We start from the raw sequence: 10,328 nt of genomic DNA, 5'->3' as shown, positions 1-10,328 counted from the left end.
TCCACCATCCGAACAAAAGCCACCGGCATCCGTTTGTGTATTCGCCGTGTCGTGATCCCCGTCGCGCAGCGCACAACGCCACCCAGGCCACTTGAGCGCCACTGCTCCGCCCGCTGTCTGGCCGGCGCGCCGCTCTCAGTCGCCGCCGATCGCCTGCTCTGCCACCGCCATCCGCTCGTCCTCGTCGCTCTCGAGCTCGTGGCGAGGCTCGAGCCGCCGCTCGGCAGCCACCGCCTCCTCGGCCTCCATCTCGTCGTCGTGCTCGTGCTGGACGGTGACGAGCGCCCGGCGCAGGCCCGCCGCCGGCGAGCGGATCAGCGCCAGGTCGCGCTGCACCTCTCGCCGCTCCTTGGCCCGCTCCATCGCCTCGCCCACCTTCTGCCGGTTGCGGATGTGCTGGTACTCGCGCCGCTGCCGGATCTCCTGCACGCGCTTCATCGCCTCCACTGCGGCACATGGGCAGAGGGACGTCACCGTCGGACGGCGCGAGCGCAGAGTGGATGTCCGCGACACGTGCTACTTTGAACGCTATGTGACGATTTGGAGGCCGCGTTACGAGATGGTCGCGCCTCTCCTGTCACTGTGAGCTGTCTGCTTTACGTGATCTGGGACACCGGACGGCTTTGCCAAGTGCATTGATATACGATGATTATATGATCAGTAGTTAGCTGGCATCAACACTCATTGGAAGTACGAAGACGTGGAAAATCAGTGTGACAGAAGAGACATGCAACCCTATGGCTCTACGGTTTAGTCTAGTATAGTCTACACCAAGACCTGGCTTCACATGCTTTCCTGATAAACTCAGTTAACTTTCAAATACGGAGCGGCGGCTGTACTCCGGATATACCATGCAATTTAAGTAGTTCGTGCAGCAAAAGGTTAGGCGGGTAGGACATTACCTGTTTTTGTCCACAGTTCTCTGTCATACTTGGTGGGTGCATTTCTCCTCTTCTCAAATTCAAATGAAGGATCTACTGCTAAGTCTTTCCCCCTGGACTTTCTGTATGCCTTTGTCCATGCAACCTTCCTCGGGTTCTTCTTTTTCTTAAAAGCTTTGTTACACTTTGACCTACAAAATTTGAATACCTAGAAAGAAAGCATACGTGGTTAAAATGGCATGTGCATGCATCATCAGCGGGCCAAGCTTCGTTTTGCATTTGTGAGTACCACACACAGACACACGCACACACACGCCCATGCGCGCGCACGCTTTGCCCCGCAAGACTTTGTCTATGTTTTTTGTATCGGGGATCCTTAAGTACATCTTTCCCTGTTTGATGCGCACATCTCTCCGCATCGCATTTCGTTGCGCATGCGATTATATCACTGCATTTCTTTCTCACCTCAGTGAAACAGCCCCGTAACCATGCCTTCCTGCGACGACGGTAGCGCAGCGACGGCGACTGGAGGAGTCTGAGCCACTAAGGATACTATGGGCATTTCCCCACTTCGTGGACAAGACGCGTAGCTCGTCTCTGAGCCCGATCCAGCCGTTCCTAGTCCAATTTTCTGAACAGGCCCTAGATGACACTGCCATATTCCAAGTACGGGTGTACTCAGATCTTGAAGAGCAGTGGCAGCGTAGGAACATCGATTTTGGCAAGCGACCGCCTCGCGACCGCCATCCAGCACCTGGATGACCTTCCGGATCGCCTCCGCCGTCTGCACGTGAAACTTGAAACTATGGTCCACAAAGATCCCGAGGTCTTTCTCTGTGGGCTCGACCGCGACTTCGACGCCGTTCAAGAAGTAGGTCAGTCTGGGGCTGTGGTTCCCGATATGCATTACTGTGCACCTTGTCGCATTAAAGGGGAGCAGCCACTCCTCCCACCACTTCGCTGCCTGGAGGGTTTCGAGTGCTGTCGTGCTGGGGAAATGCTGGGAGGCATCAGCTGACATTGTGACGTCGCTGAAAATGGTTTTGCATCGATCGGGATCGGGTTCTCCTGGGCCGACTGAAGGCCGTAAGGTTTTTGCTAGTGATATGTCACTGGTACTCGGCTGGGTATGTGACGTCACTGGTCGTGAGTTTTTATGGCTCTTTTGGGTCCACTGAATGCCGTAAGGCAGCCGCTGGCGATGTGCCGTCACTGGTATTCGATTAAACATTAGGCGCGACCGGCGTCGTTCCATCTTTACTTTTCGTACCCGTCTGCTGCAAGCATTTGCGTGCCGCTTAAAGGTTTGACCGAATCACCTCAATGTGTGACATCACTAATCATCACTTCACACGAGTGCACTTAGGCCCCACGGCCACGCTGTGTTATGGTCCGCGAAGTATCACCGGATAGCGTGACGTCACTGGTATTCGAATAAATACTGGGCGCAACAGGCCGTGCTTCATTTTTACCTCTGAACCCGTCTACTGCAAGCATTGGCGTGCTGGATGAAAGCTGCCGAACCACCTGAGTGTGTGACGTCACTGGTCATGAGTTTCACCGGTGCTTTCGGGCCAACTGAAGGCCACAAGGTATCAGTTAACGACGTCACTGCTATACGACTGATTGTAAGACGTCAATGGTCGTGGGTTTCACGGGCCCTTTAGGACCGCCAAAATGCCGTAAGGCATCGGCTGGCGATATGACGTCACTGGTATTCGGCTGAACATCAGGCAACGGCCATGCTCCATCTATACATTTTGTACATGTCTACTGCAAGTATTGGCGGATTATTTTGGCGGCCAACTGAACACCATGCAGCATCAGCTAACGATGTGACGTCACTGGCATTCGACCGTGCGTGATGTCACTGGTCATGAGATTGGACGGCCTCTTTTGGGCCGGCGAAAGGTCAAGCGGCAATAACTGACGATGTGACGTCATTGGTATTCGAAAAAACTTCAGGCGCGACAGGCCATGTTCCACGTTTAACTTTGGTACCTGTCCATTGCAAGCATTGCCGTGCTGAAGGAAGGCTGTGCCGAATTACCTGAGTGTGTAACGTCACTGACCATTAATTTGCATACTCTTTTGAACCCACTATAGGCCACAAAACATCACCTGACGATATGATGTCACTAGGTTTCGACTGGACATCATGCGCAACAGGCCATGCTCTATCTTTACTTTTCGTGCCTGTGTGCTGCAAGCTTTCGAGTGCTACACCAAGACGATGCTGAATCAACTCAGTGTGTGACGTCACTGGTCATGAGTTTATACTGGTTCACTTGGGCCGCCCAAGACCACAAAGCATCATATCCCGTGGAGTATCATGGGAAGATATCACATCACTGGTATTCGGCTTAACATCACGCGCAACAGGTCATGTTCCATCTTTACCTTTGGTGCCTGTCTCTTGGAAGTATTGGCATGCTGAATGAAGGCTCTGTCGAATCTCCTGAGTGTGTAACGTCACTGGTCAAGAGCTTTTTACGGGATCTCTTGTACCCCCTATGCGGTATAATGCATCAGCTAGCGATATGACGTCACTGGCGTTCGACTTAACATCAGGCGCAACAGGTTCTTTGCTCCATCTTTGCCTTTCGTACCTGTAAAAGTATTCGCGATCTGAATGATGGCTCTGTCGAGTCACCTGAGTGTGCGACGTCTTGGGTTTTTACAGGTTATTTTTGGCTGAGTGAAAGTCATAAAGCATCAGCTAACGATATGTCGTCACTGGTGGGCCACTGAGTGTGTGAAGTCACTGGCCACGAGTTTTTACGGGCCTTTTTGGACCGACTTTACGCGATTAGTCATCAGAAAACAATATGACGTCAATGGTATTCAATTAAACATCAGATGTAATAAGCCATGTTTCGTCTGTACCTTTCGCACCTATCTACTGCGAGTATTCGCGCGACACATAGAGACTCTGTCGAATTACCTGAGCGTGTGGTGTAACTAGTTTACGCGGGTTTACTCGGGCTGACTGAAGGACATAAAGCATCAGCTGACGATATGACGTCACTGGTATTCGAATAAACTCCAGGCGCGACAGGCCATGTTCCATCTTTACCTTTCGTACCTGTTTATTGCCAGCATTGGCGTGCTGAAGGAGGGCTCTGGAATCTCCTGGGTGTGTAACGTCACCGGTCATGAGTTTTTTCTGGCTCTTTGGAACCCCCAATAGGGTATAAGACATCAGCTGACGATATGGCGCCACTGGTGTTTGACTTAACCTCAGGCGCGACAGGCCATGCTCCATCTTTACCTTTCGTACCTCGCTACTGCAAGCATTCGCGTGCTATATGAAGGCTTTGCCGATTCACCTGAGTATGTGACGTCACTGATTATGAGTTAGCAGGTCACTTGGCCACCCTGGGCTACAAGGCATGATGTCCCGGAAGCATCACCGGATAATATGACGTCACGGGCATAATACCAAATATGCAGCGCAACAGGCCATGATCTTTGCCTTTCGTACCTGTCTACCGCAGCATTCGCGTGCTATATTAAGGCGATGCCGAATCATCTCAGTGTGTGATGTCACTGGTCATGAGTCTGTGCGGATTCTCTTGGGTCGCCCAGTGCCACAAAACATCATATCCCGTGAAGCATCACGGGATGATATGACGTCACTGGTATTCGACTTCACATCAACCGCAACAGGCCATGTTCCATCTTTACCTTTCGTAACTGTCTTTTACAAGTATTGGCGTGCTGAATGAAGGCTCTGTCGAGTCTCCTGAGTGTGTAACGTCACTGGTCAAGAGTTTTTACGGGCTCATTTCAAGCCCCTTTATGGCATAATGCATCAGCTGACGATATGACGTCACTGGTGTCCGAATTAACATCAAGCGCAACAGGCCATGTTCTAGCTTTACCCTTCGTACTGGTCTATTACAAGTATTGACGTGCTGATTGAAGGCTCTGTCGAGTCCCCTGAGTGTGGGTGAATACTCAGGTGAATCGGCACAGCGTTCATATAGCACGTGAATGCTTCCAGTAGCCAGGTACAAAAAGTAAAGATGGAACATGGCCTGTTGCGCATGAGGTTAAGTCAAATACCTGTGACGTCATATCGTCCACTGATGTCTTTTTCACTATGGGAGGTTCAAAACAGCCCGTAAAAACTCATGACCAGCGACGCTACACACTCAAGAGACTTCACAGGGTCTTCCTTCAGCACGCCAATGCTTACAATAGACAGGTACGAAAGGTAAAGACGAACATGGCCTGCCGCGCCCGGTGTTAAGTTGAATACCAGTGACGTCACATCGTCAGATGATGCTTGATGTCCTTCAACCAGCCCGATTAAACCCGTGTAAACTCATGACCAGTTGCACCACACGCTCAGGTGATTGGGCAGAGCCTTTATGTGGCGCGCGAATACTTGCAGTAGGTAGGTGCGAAAGGTAAAGGTGGCACATGACTTGTTGCACCTGACGCTTAATTGAATACCAGTGGCGTCAAATCGCTATATGATGTCTAATGGCCTTAGGTCGGCCCAAAAAGGCCCGTACAAACTCGTGACCAGTGACGCCACACATTCAGTGGATTACCAGTGGATACCGTTAGCTGATGCCTTTTGGCTTTCACTCAGCCAAAAATAGCCTGTAAAAACCCTTGACCACACACTCAGGTGATTCGGCAGAGCCATCATTCAGCTCATCAATTGTTTAACAGGCGCGAAAGGCAACGATGGAACATGACCTGTTGCGCCTAGTGTTAAGTCGAATACCAGTGACGTCATATCGTCAGCTGATGCATTATACCATATAGCGGGTTGAAAAAGCCCATAACAGCTCTTAACCAGTGACGTTACACACAGGAGATTCGACAGTCTTCATTCAGCACGCCAATGCTTGTAAAAGACAGGTACGAAAGGTAAAGATGCTACATGGAACATTGCGCTTGATGTTGAGTGGAATACCAGTGACGTCATATCATCCCGCGATGCATCACGGGATATGTTTTATCGCATTAGGCGGCCCAAGTGCACCCGTATAAACTCATGACCGGCGGCGTCGCACACTCAGGTGGTTCAGCATCGCCTTGATATAGCACGCGAATGCTTGCAGTAGACAGGTACGAAAGGTGAAGATAGAACATGGCCTGTTACGCGTGGTGTCTAGTTGAAAACCAGTGACGTCACATGGTCAGCTGATGTAGTATGGCCTATAGTGGGTTCAGAACAGTCTATAAAAATTCATGGTCAGTGACGTTACACACTGAGGTAATTCGGCAGAGCCTTCGTTCAGCCTGCCAATCCTTGCAATGGACAGGTACCAAAGATAAAGGTAGAGCATGGCCTGTCGCGCCTGAAGTTTATTCGAACACTAATGACGTCACATCGCCAGTCAATGCCGTATGAATTTTCGTCGGCCAAAAAGAGGCCGTCCAATCTCATGACCAGTGACATCATATATAGTCGAATGCCAGTGACGTCACATCGTTAGCTTATGCTTTATGGCCTTCAGGTGGCCCCCAAAATCCATAAAAACTCATGACCAGTGACGTCACACATACATCGGTCATTCGGCAGAGCCTCTCTTCAGCACGCCAATACTTGCAGCAGACATGTACGAAAGGTATAGATGAAACATGGCCTGCTGCCTGATGTTCAGCCAAACATCCCTGACGTCATATCGTCAGCTGATGCCTTGCGGCATTCGGCCGGTCCAAAAGAGCCCGTGAGAACCCATGACCATTGACGTCACACAATCAGTCGTATAGCAGTGACGTCCTTAGCTGGTACCATGTGGTCTTCAATGGGCCCAAAAACACCAGTGAAACTCATGACCAGTGACGTCACACATTCAGGCGATTTGGTAGCTTTCATTCAGCACGCCAATGCTTGCAGTAGACATGTGCGAAGGTAAAAATGAGGCATGGCCTGCTGCGACCAATATTTAGTCGAATATCAGTGACGTCACGCTATCCGATGATACTTCACGGAGCATGATACACCGTGGCCACTGGGCCTAAGTGCACTCGTATCAAGTGATAATTAGTGACATCACACATCCAGGTGATTCGGTCAAACCTTTATCCGGCACAAAAATGCTTGCAACAGACAGGTACGAAAGGTAAAGATGGAATGAGGCCTGTTGCGCCTGATGCTTAACTGAATACCAGTGACGGCATATCGTCAGGTGGTGCCCTACGGCATTCATTTGACCCGAAAGGACCCTAAAACCTCACGACCAGTGACGTCACATACCCAGTGGAATACCAGTCACATCATATCACCAGCAAATGCCTTATGACCTTCAGTTGGCCCAAAAGAACCCCGATCGATGCAAAACCATTTTCAGTGACGTCACAATGTCAGCTGATGCCTCACAGCATTTCCCCAGTACGGCAGAACACGAACCCTGCAGCCAGCGTAGCTCTTCCCTCCGCCGTCCGTACAAGTACCAAAGTAAAAAAAGCTGAAATCGCGCCGGGGTCGTGGTTGCTGCGTGTTTGCACTCGGATGTTGTCTATCGTAGCTATTTAAGTTCCAAGAGCTTAGATGACCTGCTTTATGATTAATTATGATATGCTCTGCCTTAAAAATGATGGCTGATGTACAATACTCTTTCTTAACATGAGGTAGCAATGTATACCCTGACTTGCATTATTATTGTTACCTTTGCCCCATACATTTTTTATTGTTCTTGATGTGCAGCAATGTTGTGGCCAAACACCAGCATGCGGCACTCAGGAGCTCACAATCATAATTTTAAAATTTGAGGGTAGCAGCATGAATCTACCTATTTATGATTACTTATCATATGTTCCACCTTAAACACAATGAATGATGTACAGTGCTCTTTTTTAAAATTAAGTAGCAATGTGCAACCACCCACAGCTGCCATGTGTCACACAAATGGGGTCAGGGTGTACTTTCCTACCTAACGTTAGAAAAAATCATTGTACACCATTCGTCGTGTTTAAGGCATGACATATCGTAAATAATCTCAAAACAGGTAGAATCATGCTCCTACCTTCGAATTTCAATAACTTCGATGGCGGGCCCCCGAGCGCCGCGCGCATCGCACCGCCTGGACTCCCCAGCGCCGTTTCCGCGTTGCCGTTGCGTAAATACAATATTTCTGCGCACCAAGAACTGTACAAAATGTACGGAACCAAAGTAAACCATTCGTCATGTTTAAGCCAGGACAACCATAACCTAACTGCGAACCATAAAAATATTTACTAAACATAAACCATATTTACCATAACCATATTTACCATATAAACCATATTAACTGCGAACCATGCTATAAACCATAACTATAACTATAAACTATACTATATAAACCATACTATAACCATAAACCATATTTACTGTGAACCATAAAAATGTACCGGGACAAGGTAGCAAGAATCCATGAAATTTGATCCTTGACGCCAAGGGGACCATGGGTTGCAGGGGGATTGGGTGGAGAATGTAAAGCAAAATGAGAACATGGCAGCTAAATAAAAGCTCACTATATGGCACCTATATATGGCATGGAACATGGATGCCAATGAGATGCTGGGTTGAAGGGGATATAGGGTGGGGAGGTTAGGTTAGGTTAGGTTAGGTTAGGTTAGGTTAGGTTAAGTTAGGTTAGATTAGGTTAGGTTAGGTTAGGTTAGGTTAGGTTAGGTCAGGTCAGGTCAGGTCAGGTCAGGTCAGGTCAGGTCAGGTCAGGCTAGCTTAGCTTGGCTTAGCTTAGGTTCTGGTCTATTCTCAGTTAGGTTAGGTTAGGTTAGGTTAGGTTAGGTTAGGTTAGGATATGTTCTGGACTATTCTGGCCTGCGTGTTTCATAAATGTACCTAAACTCGATAAGAAACGATTTTGGTTGCTTTATCATTGTTACCTTGGTCCCGTACATGTTTTATGGTTCTTGATAAGCAGAAATATTGTGCTTTCGCAACAATGTAGAAACGGCGCTTGGAAGTCGAGGCAGTGCGGTGCGGGGCGTGCGGCGCTCGGGAGCTCGCTATCGTATTTATTAAAATTCAAAATTCGAGGGTAGGAGCATGATTCTATCTGTTTTGAAATTATTTACGATATGTTCCGCCTTAAACACGATGAATGGTTTGCCTTGGTCCCGTACATTTTGTAGAGTTCTTGGAAAGCAGAAATATTGTATTTCCGCAACGGCAACGCAGAAACGGCGCTGCGGAGTCCAGGCGGTGCGGTGCGCGCGGCGCTCGGGAGCTCGCCATCGAAGTTATTGAAATTCGAAGGAAGGAGCATGATTCTACCTGTTTTGAGATGATTTATGATATGTGCCGCCTTGAACACGACGAATGGTGTGCAATGATTTTTTCTAAAGTTAGGTAGGAAAGTACACCTACACCCACAAATGGTGCAGTCAGGGGTGCGGGGTACCAGGGCACACACTCAAACTAAGACACACAGAAGCCCAGTTAGAACATGTGATTAATTCATATCCTGTCACCAAATTCCTATCCACACAACATAGCACCAGCTACCCACTAAAAATTGGGGACATGCCACCTTGCAGTGCAATTCTGTCCATGACCTTCAAGCCTCAGCCACACACGATATTTATAGAGCTAGACACTTACTTTGGAATCATTACGAACAAACGTTACACCATGTCCAGGATATACCGTCGAAGAACAGAAATAACACTTTTCTAAACGCATTTTTGCCTTGTCTAGGGCGGCGCTGTTGATAAGCCACCAGCAGGCACAACACGCAAATGATAAGGAGGGATCTCAGCAAGTGACGCTCAACACGCGGCTCCTGCGTCCACGAGTGTTGACGGTTGTTTGGCACATGTGAGCTATAAATGTATTTGGTACCAGTTTAACAACTAGTAAACGATTTTGATCAAAAATATTGATTAGCATGATGTTTTTACAAGGCACGAAATATATATTTATTACTCAATCAAGTTCTACATTTATGTTTACAGGGGTGGGCTGCTAAATTTCGTTTGATAAAAGCAAAACAAACTTCACATCACTTTATCAGCTATTACGGCTGGATTAAAGTTTACAGTTTCTGCGCAGCTAAGACGCTAGACAGGGATCGCCGAAGATTGTTCACGGCAATTTCCTACGGTTGTGCCCCGGTGGAGGTATGAATATGTATAGATCCCTGAATGATATTTATTAGTCATACGTATTGGTGCATAGTAAATGAAAATAAATGGCTTCCACCAGTTCTCTGGTTCGTAGGAGCATTCCCAAGGGCTATGGTTACAACATCAAAGGCTGCTTTTAACTGTGTTAAGGTTCCTACTAGTTTCTGAGCTGCTTCCTTCTAAGGTTGATAATAAGGCTGTTAAGGCTATTAAAGTAAGGATATGGTTGAAGCCATATCTTAACTGTTATGCTATTATGCATGTGCGTGCTTTTTGTCCTTCCTATTTTGGTGTTACGCATTGCACAACGGGGGCTAAGCCCTAGACTGCAGAAAAACAATGTTATGCCAA

The 10,328-nt window shown here is 48.1% G+C and overlaps 1 protein-coding gene across 2 annotated transcripts; it reads right to left on the bottom strand.

Annotated features, from left to right (window-relative positions):
- Window positions 1–20: 20 nt before the first annotated feature.
- Window positions 21–9,632, bottom strand: LOC119103890 (putative ribosome biogenesis protein RLP24). Of its 2 annotated transcripts, none has more exons than XM_037227572.1 (3): window positions 9,454–9,632; window positions 903–1,089; window positions 21–446 (listed from the first exon to the last, which is right to left on the bottom strand). In XM_037227572.1, the coding sequence occupies exons 1-3, from the start codon at window positions 9,532–9,534 to the stop codon at window positions 136–138; spliced, it is 579 nt and encodes a 192-aa protein (XP_037083467.1). In that variant the 5' UTR covers window positions 9,535–9,632; the 3' UTR covers window positions 21–135. The 2 variants fall into 2 exon arrangements, with proteins under 2 accessions (XP_037083467.1, XP_037083468.1); XM_037227573.1 differs by lacking the exon at window positions 9,454–9,632 and adding an exon at window positions 3,282–3,468.
- Window positions 9,633–10,328: the final 696 nt, after the last annotated feature.

This window comes from Pollicipes pollicipes, unplaced genomic scaffold, assembly GCF_011947565.3.
Source record: "Pollicipes pollicipes isolate AB1234 unplaced genomic scaffold, Ppol_2.1 Scaffold_5724;HRSCAF=6776_pilon_pilon_pilon, whole genome shotgun sequence".
In the NCBI taxonomy this organism is placed as follows: domain Eukaryota; kingdom Metazoa; phylum Arthropoda; class Thecostraca; order Pollicipedomorpha; family Pollicipedidae; genus Pollicipes; species Pollicipes pollicipes.
This window is presented reverse-complemented; position numbering and strand designations above follow the sequence as displayed.

Coding starts and splice junctions, on each gene's coding strand:
- LOC119103890 (XM_037227572.1), bottom strand. CDS start 9,534: ATGCGTTTAGAAAAGTGTTATTTCTGTTCTTCGACGGTATATCCTGGA. Junction 1,090..9,453: donor TTGTTCGTAATGATTCCAAA/GTAAGTGTCTAG, acceptor CTTTCTTTCTAG/GTATTCAAATTTTGTAGGTC. Junction 447..902: donor AGAACTGTGGACAAAAACAG/GTAATGTCCTAC, acceptor CATGTGCCGCAG/TGGAGGCGATGAAGCGCGTG.